Source organism: Gastrolobium bilobum, unplaced genomic scaffold (genome assembly GCF_033153095.1).
Source record: "Gastrolobium bilobum isolate Gb01-03AN ecotype WA unplaced genomic scaffold, APGP_CSIRO_Gbil_v1 utg11969, whole genome shotgun sequence".
NCBI classification, from domain to species: Eukaryota; Viridiplantae; Streptophyta; class Magnoliopsida; order Fabales; family Fabaceae; genus Gastrolobium; species Gastrolobium bilobum.
Window position 1 is genome coordinate 350,918 of NW_026898204.1, and position 15,229 is coordinate 366,146.

At 33.1% G+C, this 15,229-nt stretch overlaps 1 protein-coding gene across 1 annotated transcript; it reads right to left on the reverse strand.

Moving 5' to 3' along the window:
* Positions 1 to 8,006: 8,006 nt before the first annotated feature.
* Positions 8,007 to 12,178, reverse strand: LOC133313820 (protein WVD2-like 3). Its single transcript, XM_061515219.1, has 7 exons — positions 12,123 to 12,178; positions 9,599 to 10,166; positions 9,121 to 9,209; positions 8,904 to 8,997; positions 8,732 to 8,803; positions 8,497 to 8,607; positions 8,007 to 8,282 (listed from the first exon to the last, which is right to left on the reverse strand). The coding sequence occupies exons 2-7, from the start codon at positions 10,160 to 10,162 to the stop codon at positions 8,007 to 8,009; spliced, it is 1,206 nt and encodes a 401-aa protein (XP_061371203.1). The 5' UTR covers positions 10,163 to 10,166; positions 12,123 to 12,178.
* Positions 12,179 to 15,229: the final 3,051 nt, after the last annotated feature.

A 15,229-nucleotide genomic window follows, 5' to 3' on the forward strand; every position in this document is an offset into this window, starting at 1 on the left:
AAAAAAATTTCTCTCGTACCAAATGCCCGCTAAATCAGCATTGAGTACGAGGGAAATGCTTGTTGTAACTGTTTCAAACTTATATTATCCAATTACAATTCGGATTTTTTTATTCCAAAATATTTTATGACAATTAAAATGCTCAGCGTTTTCTTACCTTTGTATTTTATATCTTTATTTGACTACTATCATGTGCTTTCGTTTCACTAGGTTCCATCAGTTTGTATCACTGTTGTAAAATCAAGCCCGACCCGGTCGGGTCAACCCAGAACCCAGTGAACCGGTCGTCAGACCGGTTCGGGTTAAGCATTAGAATGGTCATGCATCGATCCAGTCAAACCCGGTCAAAATCCGTCCAAACCCGGTGACCCGGTCGGGTCATGCATTAAAAAAAATCAAAATTGTTTCATCTTATCAAAAAAATGTAAAACTCATTTTAAATTTTTTTTATAATTTTATTTGCTAGTATACTCTTCTACAATAACCTCTTAGTTTCCAATACTGAAGATATTTGTGGAATAATAAATTAGATAATGTGACATATGTCATTCTAATGTAGTTGAATTTGAAAAATATGAGTTCAATGTCATTGAGAGGTATGTTTATGGGGATTCTGAGTTGCAATTTAAATTAAAATAGTAATAACATGCACTTTTATTTATTTATGTTTCATATTTTTTAGCTTATTTAATGAACCTTGTTTAATTTATTTTAAATATGGAGAATATAATTGAATTTATATGTTCATATTTATATATATTTTTATATATCTATATATATCCGGGTCAACTGTTCCGACCAGTGATCCACCGGTCCGACCAGTGACTCAGTGACCCAATACCCCGACCGGGTCAATGTCCGGGTCGGGTTTAACAACACTGGTTTGTATGGTTATGTTATGTCATTGAAAGTGTCTTGCCCAAAGTTAATGAAACGTACCAATTTATTTCATAAAATCCATTAGAAGGCTGAAAAAAAATTAAAATATTATTATTTAAATAAAAAATTATAAAAACGTAACATTTTGGATCAAATTTATGAATTTATAACAATCTGTCACGCTTAAAATTGGTGGTATCGGTCGCACCCAAATAAGGCGCATTAGGGTGCTTGATCGCGTCCAATCTGGGCGTGACTCACCGGATGATAACACCTGGCACTCAAAAGTCAATAATTTTATCGTAAAACTTTGGAAGATCATAATTTTTGACTCAGGTGTTCGATTGAGATAATTTTTTTTTTGATTCCACATAACTTTTCGAGATCTACGCAATGACATATCATTGAATGAAATTTGATCAAAATAATTTTCCAAAAAATGCCTCCATGTTGTGCCCTGTTTGACATATTTTATTTTTGTGAATGTGAATGATGTTATTTAAGTTGAAGTTTGAGTTGAAGTCTGTCTCCCACAAACACAGATTGAATTTGCAACAACAGTGTCATAACCACATGAGCGTTTAAACCCAAAAACCCCCCCAAACCAACATGATGAGCTGCAACACGTGTCATCAATTTCTTGACCTAGTTTTCCCACTTCCCTATCTCCTCAATAGTATTACTTCCTCATCTCTTCATCTCATTCACAAGAACTTCATCATTTGTGTCTATTCCCCCAACTTCTATTAACCCGAGCCAGCAATTTGGCACTCATTTTTCGTCATTGTTAGCCTCTGAACCAACAGTTTTTGAGCAATAAGATAAGTACTCTAAGGCTTTCCGTAAGAAGAAACATTGTTGTTGTAGTTGTCCTTTGTTGCCTATGCGTGTGGATGGAGAAGAAACCATGATTAGAAACGTTCCTAGCAATAAATGTATGTTGTCCTTTTTTTGGAAAATTTTGGGAGATAAAATGTTCTTGTGGTGACACCATTGTTGCAAATTCGAAAAAAAATTGGAAATTCTTTTGACCAAATCCCCTTCAATGAAATGTCATTGCGTATATACCAAAAAGTAATGTGGAATAAAAAAAATCACTTGATTCTAACTCTCGAGTTAAAAGTTACGATCTTTCAAAGTTTTACGGTAAAACTGTTGACTTTTGACTACCATGTGTCATTATCGAGTGAGTCGCACTCAGATTGGGCGCGACCAAGCACTCTAATGTGCCTTATTTGGGCGCGACCAGTCACTCATTTTTTGGGGTATAAATTTGTTCTAAATTGTTATATTTTCGTAATTTCTTATTTAAATAATTATATTTTAATTTTTTTTCCCATGTTAGAACCATACAAAATATTACTTTATAAAACATACTATTTACAGTATTATTATTATTTTTTTAAAGAAAATGCAACTCACTTCTCTGTCTCTAATTATTTCTTTAAAACAACAATAGGCTGCGTAATTCAATTCTTCCACTGTCATTCAGTTTTCCATGCCGAAAAAGGACTCAAGATTGTTATGCATATATTTGGGCAATGTTATTTTTGCATCATTTTTATTATAATATTTTTACACTTCATGTTTAGATTTAGAGAAAAATGAAAAACACCACACATGCCTACACATTTTAATACACTTTCTTTATCCTTGATTTTTCTCAAACTAGTAAAGTATGAAGAAAGTGTAATATTTTTTTAGGTGTAAATCATGTTACCTATATTATACACTTCATTACTTATGCAAATTTAATGCTATCATCTTCAACAGATTTGTGCAGTATCAACAAAGGTGGAATTAATAAATTCACTAGGGGTGAGGATTGTAGTATGGGATACTAGGGCTGAGAATAAGATCATACTAGAACAGACCTATATGGTATCATGGGTTTCCATAGATCATGCATAGTCATCTGATGACCCATATGATATTATGGGATTTTTATGCACAATCTCTGATCCACATGGCACTAAATGTGAGGAAAGGGCTAAGGGTAAGGGATTGGCTATGATAGGAATCTTAAGCTTGAAAAAAGAGTAAAATTCAAAGCTTCACTTTGATGGGTTTGGTACTCCAAAAGAAGTTCTACCCTACTCTTGCAGCAAATAAAGGGAAAGGTCTAAACTTATATTCTTTGCAACTCTTCACAAGCAAACCCAATTGACAAAAATTCAACTTTAAAAAGATAACACCACAACTTTTTCCACATATCAATTCGGTTATCCCTTTTCAGTCATAATTTCACACCAACAGCTCTGTTTTTCAACGAATTTGGTGAAAAGAGGAAAAGGGTAGGCAATGAGGGTTTGGTTTCATAACCAATTCCGAAGAAAATTTGATGGTCAGTGTTTTGTTTAATTTAACTACATAAAGCTTTCCCTGATAAAGATTATATATATAGCCAAACAAAACCAGAACACATAATTCTCTACCCTTTTTGATATTTTCTTATTTGCTCCTAACATGAAGCAGATTGGATTAACTATATAAGTATATAGGGACTAGACATAAACAAAAGGACTATGATGGCTAATTGTTTGAGAGAAACACATAATGTATTATGTTGGACAAACAAATTTTAAAGCGACAAAAGACCGAAGTCATGTTTGATATTTCCAGCACATTATGATAATTAATAATCTTGTTCAAAACTAGGTTTCCACATTTTCATTGGAGTTTATTGTGTTTTTTTGCTGCAAATTTTAAGAAAGAAACTTAAAAACTTTCATGGAAAGAATAAGAGAAAATAACTTTGAACTTACACGTTATATGGCCATTGAATTCTCTTGGAGACGAAATGAATGAACAGAATTGTCAAGAGTAAGACCATAATAGTGTCATATACATTGAGCTAGGGGGAATGAAGCCTGGTCCGAGATCCTTCTCAAGGATTTTCTTTGCTTCAGTAGAATGATCTCGAACCAGACAGGATTCCCCTCAACTCCTTCGTATGTCTGTGTTGAGAAAATTGGGAGAGAAAGGAATTGATTTGAGAGAGAGAGGCAGAGAGAACTGTTTGATTTTGATTTGGCCATGCATTGTTTTCATGGGCCCTTATATACGTGAAAATGGGGAATGCGTGGGTCAGAAAACGTGGTGTCCCACTTGTTATGGCTCCCCCATCGTGTCAAGCTTTTCACACAGATTATTAGTATTTTATTTTTATTTTTTTATGGGAGACAATTCTGTTCGAGGCGGGTACATGATTAAGGCTTTAAACTCCTTCCAAATATGCTACTGAAGAGAATCAAACACATTCTTTCACCCACACCTGCTTGCTCAACTCACATGCGCCAACCGAGCCAATGACGGACGTATATATGTGCAAGTGTGTGCAAGTGCACACAGAAATTTTTTGAAAAAAAATAAAAATAAAATAAAAATAAAATATACTTTGGGTCATCAACAAAAATTACGGGACCCAATTTAATCTCTTAAAAAAAATTATCTTGTGATCCCTCTAAATTTCAAAATAGACCTATGTTAGTCATTTTGAGGGACTAATGTAGGTCTTTTTGAATTTCAGAGGGACCACGATTTTGATTATCTGGGTCTATTTTTGAATTCTGAGGAACCATGAGTCGACTTTTTTTTCTAAGGGATTAAATTGGGGCTTGTAATTTTTGTTGAGGACTCAAAATGTTCTATTGTAACAGTTTAGTTGACTCTTGATTACTTTTTATGTTAAGTTAAAGTTTTTTTTTTTTGTTTATATTCTTTTGTATTTTAATATATTTAAATTTTTTTTCCTTTATTCTTTTATTCTAAGTGTGCAGACATAAATAAATTTTTTTAGGTCCGTCATTAAACTGAACTAGCATCATTTGGTATAGATTATTAGTATGTAGTACTATTGAATATTTTACCTAATTTTCCAGTTAAAATGGTCTGTGTAAAAACTATATCCTCCCTAGGGGAAGAGATTTTTTCTCCTTTCCTTTTGTTTTTTAGTTACATTTTTTTTCTTCCTTTTCGTGATGGACGGGGAAGCAAGTTGAGTTTTGTAACCTAAATGACTATTCACTTTCATTATTAGTTAGTCATTCCACATTTAGATTAGTGCCGAAGTTATATCTATCATAGATCTGAAGTGTTATTTCTGAAAACTCAAACATACTAATTATGTCTTGGAAAATGAAAAAGAAAGAGTTAATAAGATGGTAAATGGTTTCAAATCAATAAAAGATTGGTGGATTAGTGATGCAAAAGTAAACAACCTCTTTTAGCATCTATTAAAGGCCTGGCAAAGTTCCCTTTTAAGTCCTACCTGTCTTGTCAATCTCTTACGAAACAATACCACATAGTCCTATTATAAATAAACGTTGCATTGCTTATTCCTATTGGCTGAAAGACTTATACTATCTAAACAACTGTTGGTGTTACATTTGACATAAGTAGTTTCGTATGAGTTCAGATTATCTCAAACTTTTCCGTGTCAAACTTGGATAGAATTACATGTACAGTTTTACAAAATTATGACAGCAGGAGTTGTGCTTCACAAATTGTTATGATGGAGCCAGTTATGTAGTGTATACAACGGTGACTGTGGTTCTGTACAGTATATTACTTTCTTTTTATGAATAGGATGGAGTTTTTTGCTTATAGAGTTAGATGTAGTCAGAGTGACTTAAGCAGTGAATAAAATTGATAGAACACAAAATAGTGTGTATCATGATCTTGATATGAGTGTTTAAAGGAGTACTCTTTTGCTTTCTACTTTGAAAAAGGGGCAAATGAAGAGAGATGAATAGGAACATTCTTTGATGAATGATAGTCCCAAATGGTATCAATCCAAGCAAAAATAGAAAGAAATAACGCTCGTCCTGTTTAAGCTCAAGCAGAGGTAGTGGAAAATGGATAGTGGACACTAAAATAAAAACTTTTTTTTTTATAAGGTAGTTATGGGCAGAGTTGTTCTGCCATGACTATGATATTTGCTATGCACAAATAGCTTGCCATATTATATGGGGATATGAAATTGCTTGAGATAATTTCAGCATCTAACCATCATGTGCAAAACATGTAGAAATTATTCAGGTGGTCCTAATAGGGGGGGGGGAAGTAAACAAAATGCACCTAAGCAAAGTATGCCCAAAAATGATTGAGTGAAGAGCATTTAAGCCAAGGGAGTTGACCTAGTAGTTAAGGAGGAGTTGTCCCTCTTTTAACTATTAAGGTTCGTACCAGCACCTAGAGAATTGTGTTGCACTTGTATCACCAAAAATAAGAAAAGAAAAGAAAATCACTTATATCTTTGTACCATACACATTCATATTGGTTAGAGGCTACGATGCTATTGTCAAACTCCTCCTTTTCAAAATGTGAGACTATAGGAACCAGAACAGTTAATTGGAGAATAACAACCAAAAAAGTAGGCACAATGGAACAAGTTGAATAACTGTGGATGCGGTTGAATCTAAGGAAATAAAAATCACATGCCAAAAGCAAAAATGAAAGGTAAAGTAAAGGAAGATAGCAACATGTAGAAGGAACTTGAGGAGAACAGTGGCCCCTCAAGGCCCAACACGAAGAAATTGGTAACTCTCACAACTTTATCATTTTTTTCACTTACCCACTACTCATAGCCTATAAACACAAATACTAAATCCTCTCTCAGAATGATAGAATGCTCATTCTTGTAGATACCTGAGATCATCTGTGATCTAAGCCCTATCCACCCTGGATACAACACCATCTTAATACGTATGCCCTTAAGAATCTGGTATAAAAGGAACCTCCCATCACTTTAGCTAATAACAAAAACTTTGTTTTATACACAATTCATGATTATGTTCCCTTCCAGATTCCACAAAAAGAGGATTTATATGTTTGGTAGCGAAAATAAAATATGTAACAATTATTCCATTTCCGACCTTATTCTAAGAATAAAAAATCAACATTCCTAGTTAGACTGCTGGGGTTTTATACTTCACTGAATGCAATTTGACTTTACTTTTTCTAACATACTTTCTTTATTTTAAGCACCTTTTAGTCTCCCAATATACATTAACTAATATCAATTTAAGGAGTCTCTTATAACAAAGTCTCTAATGAAAAACTAACATTAAATCTTGATATGCAAATATTGAAGATTGATATTGTAATACAAACTTCAAATATTTAAATATCATGACCTTATATAAAAAATTAACACCCTGTGATATTTAAATATTGCAATAAAAAATACAAATATTCAAATAAAGGATCGTGATATTCGAATATTTGAACTTTGCATTAAAATACTGAAATATCAACTTTCAATATTTGAATACTATCATCCAATGTTAATTTTCCATCTTAATTTGAATGTAAGCCTCCTAATTCTATCGTCCTGTACTTAGAACCAGCAGTGTACAATACTTGTACCCATATCAAACATGTATCACCTTTGAAACCCCCCCTGCCCCCTCCAAAAATAAAATAAAATAAAATCATTTTCTTGATCAGAAACTCCTAAGGAATCAAGTTTTAGTACCAACATACGCATCGAGAAACTAAACTACAGAGATCTGGAGGGAAAATCCCTTTGACCATCAATTTTGCTTTTACAAATTTTCTCTCAAAAGGTTCTCCCTTTTGCCGTGTAAAAACTAAACCATATAAATAGTAGACATTTTTTTCTCTGCTTTCTACCATAACTACTAGACATTAATACCCCACCCAAAGACAGCACAAGCTTTAGGGTCCTTCAGCCTAGCAATGCATTCCTCTTGCATTATGAGAACAGTAAGCAAATGTCAATTTTGCCACTGAAAGGAAATGACCATCGCATTGCAGGTAATGAATGCCAATATACCAAGAAAAAAAAGTAGCAAAAAATTGCAAGAATGAATGAAGCATAATTACAATGTTCATCGAACAGCATTTATTTAATAATAACTTCAAACAGTCTGATCCTGGAGTTCAGGCAGACAAACAAATAAATACTTAAATAGCTCTTATGAGCAATAGGATTTCCTTTTACAAATAAGTTGAAATAAATTACAAATAAACATTTTCACTACTTACATACGCAATGCACAACAGCAAGGGCTCATAAGTTAAAGGAAATAATAAAGTGAACCTGCTTCAGAATAGTTGCGAGAAACAAGACCCCAATACTCATAAATTAGAAAAGTGAAAAACTAATCTCGAAAACTTGATTGGCTGCTGATCTCCAAGTCCACATGTTCACTTACTTTGGTTCCATTGATTTCTTCAAAATGTTCGGTCTTGTTTTTATGGTCATATATGCCACTGCCATCATTCACATCACTCCTATCATAGTTGTTGGTCTTCAGTGGGTGATGCTTCCTCCGAGTAACCGTTCCTTTTTCCTTGACCCCTTCAGATAAATTAACTGCGGTACTATTGCTCTTTCGCCGGCCCAGTTTTGGAGATTTTGCGCGTGTGGGTGGCAGCTGGCCCAGACATGTTACTCAACTTTTGTCATGCACACAAGTTGGAAAAATATGTCTACATGTACAACTTGATCTTTTATAATTATAATGTGCTGTTTTTAAGTTATTGCTGTTGCAATTTGGTTTGGGAGCTTAACATGAACTTTACATTGTTTTTGCTGATAAAACTGGATTTCATAAATAATACTACTAAAAGTATAAGAAAATTACACACCTTCTTCAATTCAGCCTTAGGTGGAGGCCCCTCATGGTAAAAGCTTGGCATAGGGTTTGCTTTAAACATTAAACTCTTCCTCAGCTGCTTGATAGCTTCCTCCCTCTCTTCCTTCAATGTTTCAAAATTGATGAAGGAATCAGAGTGAGAAAACTAACCTATAAGCTTATAAGGAAAAATTAAGTAACAGAATGACAATGTTATATCTTGTTTCTGAAGATACTCAGTGCTGTACCTTGGTCCTTGCTTCACTTTGATTCTTCTCAGCTTCCATTGCTTGTTGCTTTTCCTCTAATTTTGAATAAAACTATGGCATGAAAAAAGAAAAAAAAAAAGGGACCACGCACCAATCACTTTGAGGTAGAAAAACCTATCTAAACAAAGCTAACTAATATACAGGTCCTTACCTCCCTCCTTTTTTCTGCACGTTCAGTGGACCGAAACACTGGAGCAGAAGCAACAGTTGCCCTGGATTTGATTGACTGCACAGAAGCTGCAGTTCTTTATATGGTCAAGGAGTAATATCAATTTCAAATTTTAAGAGGAAATAGAAGAACCATTGCCAGTTTAAGAAAGAATGAGATGAAATTTGACGCTTTTCAACTGCAAGGTTTAAGAGGATACATTGAAACAACCGAACAAGAATCGTCCTCATCAGGATGCTTGTTATTATCAGCTTGCAATGGCTTTCTTGAAACTAAAGGAGATTTCAACTGCAAGGTGCAAGCAGACAAAACAAAAACTTCAAGACTAACTGTGAATAAGTAGTAATAAGAAGACAAAATTAACCTAAACAGTTCAACAATGTATTAAACAATGAAGTAGAGGGTTCAAATTTAATTTCATTAAATTGTAATATGTAGCAGTCCTAATAAAGTGCCTATGTTACGAATCTGAAGAACCTCTTAATGGGAGAGGCATCAAAAGCTTAAGCTAACTTTGGATGAATATGCAATAGATCACGTCTAAAACTTTGCAGCTTCTCTTCCTTAACGAGATATATTAAGAACACTAATAGAACAATTTGTTCTTCAAACCATCCACAAATATAAAAGACAACAAAATAATTAAAGGAGGAAGCAGATTCAGCACCAGCATGTACCTGATTCTGTTTAAATATATTGGGAGATAGCACATTTTTTTTATTTAAAGATTTTCTCTCGTTACTGCCCTTGTTATCTTCTTCAAAAGCAGGACGAGTTCCAACTGTGGCACGCTTCTCAGTTGCGAGGGAAAATGGTTGTGGAACTGTGGGCTTGATTTGAACACTACCTGTACACCTACTGTTAAGATTTCCAACAGCAGGTCTTGATCCATGCTTTACAGTATCCCGTGGCTTGTGATTACCCCTTGTTTTGTTGGGTTTTAAACTTTTCTCACAGAGGACACCCTCAAAATCTGAGGTTGACTTCTCACATTTTTTAATGTTAGAGACATCAGAAGTCTTAACAGAAACTTCAGTTGTACATTCCTTCACCTCATATTCCTTTGTGCTCTCCTCTGAACTATGAAGTTCAGTAGTCTCATTGATATGCTCATAAGAGACTGTAATATTTTGATGATCAGTTTCAGTTTCATGCCCTGAATCATGGGGAATGTCATCTGAATAGATTATGACACGATCTGGCTCCTTGATGACACAAATATCTGCATCTTCTATTCCCATCGCACTATAACAAAGAAATGTCAGAACCAAATAAATTGAATTAAATGAAATGGCCCAAATCATCTTTGGAAGAAGCTCAGCATAGTTAGTTTTAAATTTCTGTATTGCCAAAAACATAACAGAAGGATTGTACAACCTTTCACAAATATAAGAACATAAATGATTATTAAGGGGTGAAGTCAGGATTTACATATTTGTCGGTAAAAAGATAAGAAAATATAACCCAAAAAAAAGTTTGCACTTAGCTTGTTTCAAAGAATTTCTGTGTACAAAAAATCAATTATCTTATAGAGTTGCAGCTTCAAGATTGAAATAGAAATTATAGAATGCTCCCAAAAGGATATTATGGTTTAGAATTTTTACTTAAATGTTTCAACAAAACAGCATTGTATAAGATTACAATGAAATGATGACGATACTACATATATTCCGTAAGCTTCTTTCATTTAGCCGCTGACCCAACTAGTTTGGGATAAATGTGTTATTGATGTTGAAGCTTCTTTCATTGAGCCAAAACACAAAAGTCTAAAATAAGAACTTTAACTAAATCAATAATATTAACAGTTATGAAAAATTAAAAAGAAATAAAAGAATAAAAAAGTCTTGTGAATAAAATGACATTCTAAAAGTTCCACCATAAAATCTACAATTATGCATTTCTTTGTATGTCTAGCTTTGAGATATATCTAGGTGCTATTATTGAAACTATTATTTTGCTTTCTCCTGGAAAACACTCATATTAACTTTGCCAACTTCGCCAATCTTGCTATCTTTCCCTCACTAGAATAACCACAGTTGATTCTGACACTCACATATAAACACTCTTGCACCAAGCATGCTTAAACGTACTTACAAATTAAATAAACTCAAGACGATAAGAGAATAATCTCTAAAAATCATTGTAGTTGTGTTCAACCAAAAAGTGGAACCAAGGGGCAAAAGATTACTAAAAACTAAAGTAATGAGCATGACAGATTACAAGAGCATGGAAGCATATGTGAATTATTTAACATAAATCATAAGGAATAGAATCAATTGTCTACCTAACTCGAGAAGAAAAGGCATTCAAAAGAAAGACTAAAGCACATAAAAGGAAAGCAATCAAATTGGTTGGCATGTATCTCCAATCAAAGATTAATTCTCTAATAATTCAAAATCAACAACTCAACCATATCCGACAAGGCCCCATATGCCAGAGAAAAAGAAGAGTATTAAGCAAGGAGAATTCATATTAAATTTTAAAAGTACAACCATTAAGATCATCCCGGGGAATACATGCTACGTGGTTTAAATAAATACAGATTTACAGACACATTAAATTTTATCAAGCTCCAAAATTTCTTTAGAAAATATCTTATATATTGGTTTTTCACCGACAAATTCAATCTAACACATAAATCACACATGTGAAGAGCGTTTAACATTTGAGCTAAAACCCAAATGAAAAACCAAAGATTGTGAAATGTATGTCCCGAATGGATACATTATTTTTCCCAAAACTGGATCCAACCATGCAAAATCTATAAGTGCAAAATGCTTCCCAAGAACCAAAAAATCACACTTTGAACCATATCTACACTCTATAATAGAATGAAAATAAAATAAAATAAAATGGATTTCAAGTTTCAACATGCCAAAAAATTTGTGTTCTTCCTCAACCCCATTAATTAGACATTTTCTCAGCAAGCAATCACCCCTTAACTTTTAGATTTTAACAATCAAAATAAACATAACCCCATTACTAAAAAATCAACCCAAAGAGTCAATGACCCAGAAAAAAAAATAATAATAATAATAATTGAACAGCCCAGTAAATTAAGTAATAAATAAACTCATTACAGCAAAAAAAACACAGACACAGAAACAAGGATTAGGACAGATCTCAGAAAGAAAGAAAGTGCATTTTGATACATGGAAATGCAAAGGGAGAGTGGAGGATAAAAACATGAAAATGACTCACATTCTGAGTTGGATCTGGAAACAAATAATGCAACTGTTTCTGTATGCTGTGTTGTGCTGTGCTGTGTTATGTTTTGAGTTTGAGTTTTTTGTTTATGTACTTTGTTGTGTTGTCGCGCGTTTTATATGTGCCTCGTCGGTCGCACGCCGTTTCCTCACGGCGTTTAATTGCATCTTTCCAACTTTTGAATTTGGATCATTCACCTTTATTGTAATTAAAAAAACAAATAATTGTTCCCTTGATATCATAAAGTTGCTACAAACTCAACTCAATACATGCAACAAGAATATGTAGATTTAGTTTCTATAATGTAAGACTATCAATTAACTTTTCTCATAATCCATTAATGGTAATTTAAAAAAACAAATCAATTACTCTACCAAAAATTTCTTTTTCTTCACTTTTCTTTTTCTTTGTAATTAGATATATGTAGATTTTGGTAATGCGAAATTTACTCAAATACCCTTTTGCTTTTGTCTTTACATTTGTGTCTTAATATATAATTACTTGTTTTTTCGTTTTTTTTTTTTTTTTTTTTACTAGGAATCAATCTTTTTCATATTCAACTGATTGAGTACAGACTTATTAATAGAATCAAGATTAGGAGAATAGAGCATAAATCAAACAGTAGTAGAATGGGAAAGTCCAAACACACGTTTAATACGTGTATATAAAAAATATCTTTAATACAGATTTAACAATATCTTATTCTTCCTCATAAACAATAACGTAATTCTTAACTTTTAAATTTATTTTTTCAAAGTGGGTAAATTCTATATAAACAATCATACATATCTCTAGGAGTGGACAGAGGATCTAATTCCCCTAAATACATACCACTAAGTTTTTATTAAGTATTAAATGAGTATATTCTAACATAGAGTCATGACACCATCTTTTTATTTTTATTTTTTCATTATTTTATAGTAAAAATGGTAGGTATGTATACCATTAATCTAATAAAATAAACCATATAAAAAACACAAATTTAAGTGATTCTTAAACAAGTGAGAAATTTAACAAGCTCTTGTGGAAAATAATGTCAAGAGTTTAATTTTGATCTAACACCAATATAAAAGATTTTGACTTCAAAGAGTTGTTTTCAAATGTTATTTTGTTTTTGTTAACAAAAAAAAAGTTAATTTTTTGTTAATATTACCAGTATATATTATTTAATAATAGTGTATGAAAAAGTCTCATAAATCAAATTAAAATATAAATAGATAAATGGGAGCAGTTATAATCTCATTCTTGACGTAAAATACTAATTAATTTTGTCGTTGTCGTTATATATTTACGCATACTTATCGAATTGTATAAGTCAATAAGAAAAATTGTCTCTCTCGATCCAGCTAAGCACGCATACCTCTGAATGTATGCTAATCAAAAGCCCAAACCTTTCTTATGTTGACAGTTTTAGAATAATTAGCATATCTTAAGACTCATTCATGGTGACCAGTGAGCATCACCATGACACCAAACTATGATATTAATTCATGTCTTTAAGAAAAGTGATTAAAGAAAAGACATCCCATCTAAAGCATTGCTTAGACCCTATACTTGACTGTTCTTGCTTAACCCCTTGATTAATGCCCAACACCCTCTTCTAATTTTTCAAATCGTAAATAATTCATTCAAAGCCCACGACACGTCCATAATTACCATAAAATGAAATAGTGTCGGTTTGAAATTTTGAACATAAAGATGTTACTCTTTGTATTTGAGTTATTGTGCAGTTCTTGAATTTTGTCTCTAGTCATCAATCATTTGCAACTTATGTAATGCCTAACGTATATAACAGACACAATTTGTATTTAATGGGTATGGATGTTTTCCAAACGAAAGCTCAAACCTTTAATCGACGCATTAAAAGGAGCAAAGTTTTCATAGGAATTACATGTTTATTAATAAGTATAGAGTAAGTTGGACATTAGGGCTAGGGATGTGCATGGGTCCAACCGAATTGAATTTTTTGAAAAATCAAACCGAATTGGTTTAAATAGATTGGTTCGAAAATAGTTCGGTTCGGTTCATGAACTGGTTTTTAAAAATCAGTTATTTTAAGGGCGGTTTGGTTCGGTTCATGATTTGGTTCAGTTTTTTTGTTATTTTACACACCCCTAATTACGACTGTGCTATTTTCTGTCCCAGTGGTTAGCGTTGCTCTTTCATTAAGAATATAGCAAAGCTCTATTTGGAAGTGCATGAATTAATTTCTTCGAACATTGAAAATATAATTTATATACAAATTCTATTAAAAAAAAGCGTGTTCCATAATTTCATCTTGCAACCAACTTATATTTCGACATAAGTAAAAAAATATGAACCATTGGAGCTTAGTTAAACTTTGTCTCAAACAAATTCTTGGAAAATTTTGAGGGTTGGAGGACGTGCCTCTCTCATCGATTGGAGATTAGTTTCATCCTTCCTTTGGTGGCGAAATTCAATACACCTGCCCTTCCGATGAGGGGGTAGCCTTCAAGACCGTACTCCAAGAACAAAGTGACCGGACTCGCCCTTCCGATGAAGGCTAGGTGACCAAACTCGCCCTTTTGATGAAGGATAGCCTTCAGGGCCGTACTATGAGAACAAGATGACCGGAAAAAGGTTGAATAAGAATACAGAATACCTTCAGGTTGTACCAAAAAAAAAAAAACCATTGAAATCCATTGAATTACGGCAAGAACCCACTCTATAATCAAAACTCAAACCAAGCCTTAACTAGTAAGAAACGCATAGAATATACATACATGTCATCCTATGGATTACTCAGTAACTCACACCTGATCATCACCTCACCCAGCCAATGAATAAACGACGAAGGCATGTTTCCAGCTAAGTCTCAATAATGTAGCTCAGCAAGAGCCATCCCACATAGAGATATAGGCTATGAAGGTCCCTCAATGGACCAATCAGAAGATAAATCAAAGCAGGTTATGTCATGCACTATAAATAAAGAGGCTAAGATCTAAGTAAATTTATTTTCTCCATATTACTTAAACTTATTTAATCACATACTAACTTAAGCGTTGGAAATTTGGAATACTTGCATACCGTGCGTTCCATATCAACAATTTGTTACATCCACACCTCATCCCAAGATGCCA

Excerpts from the sequence above, each read along its gene's own strand:
- LOC133313820 (XM_061515219.1), bottom strand. The coding sequence starts at position 10,162 with ATGGGAATAGAAGATGCAGATATTTGTGTCATCAAGGAGCCAGATCGT. Across the intron at positions 8,608-8,731 it reads AAAGTGAAGCAAGGACCAAG|GAAGAGAGGGAGGAAGCTAT; the intron begins GTACAGCACTGA and ends GAAACATTGAAG. Across the intron at positions 8,283-8,496 it reads CTAAGGCTGAATTGAAGAAG|CTGCCACCCACACGCGCAAA; the intron begins GTGTGTAATTTT and ends TGTCTGGGCCAG.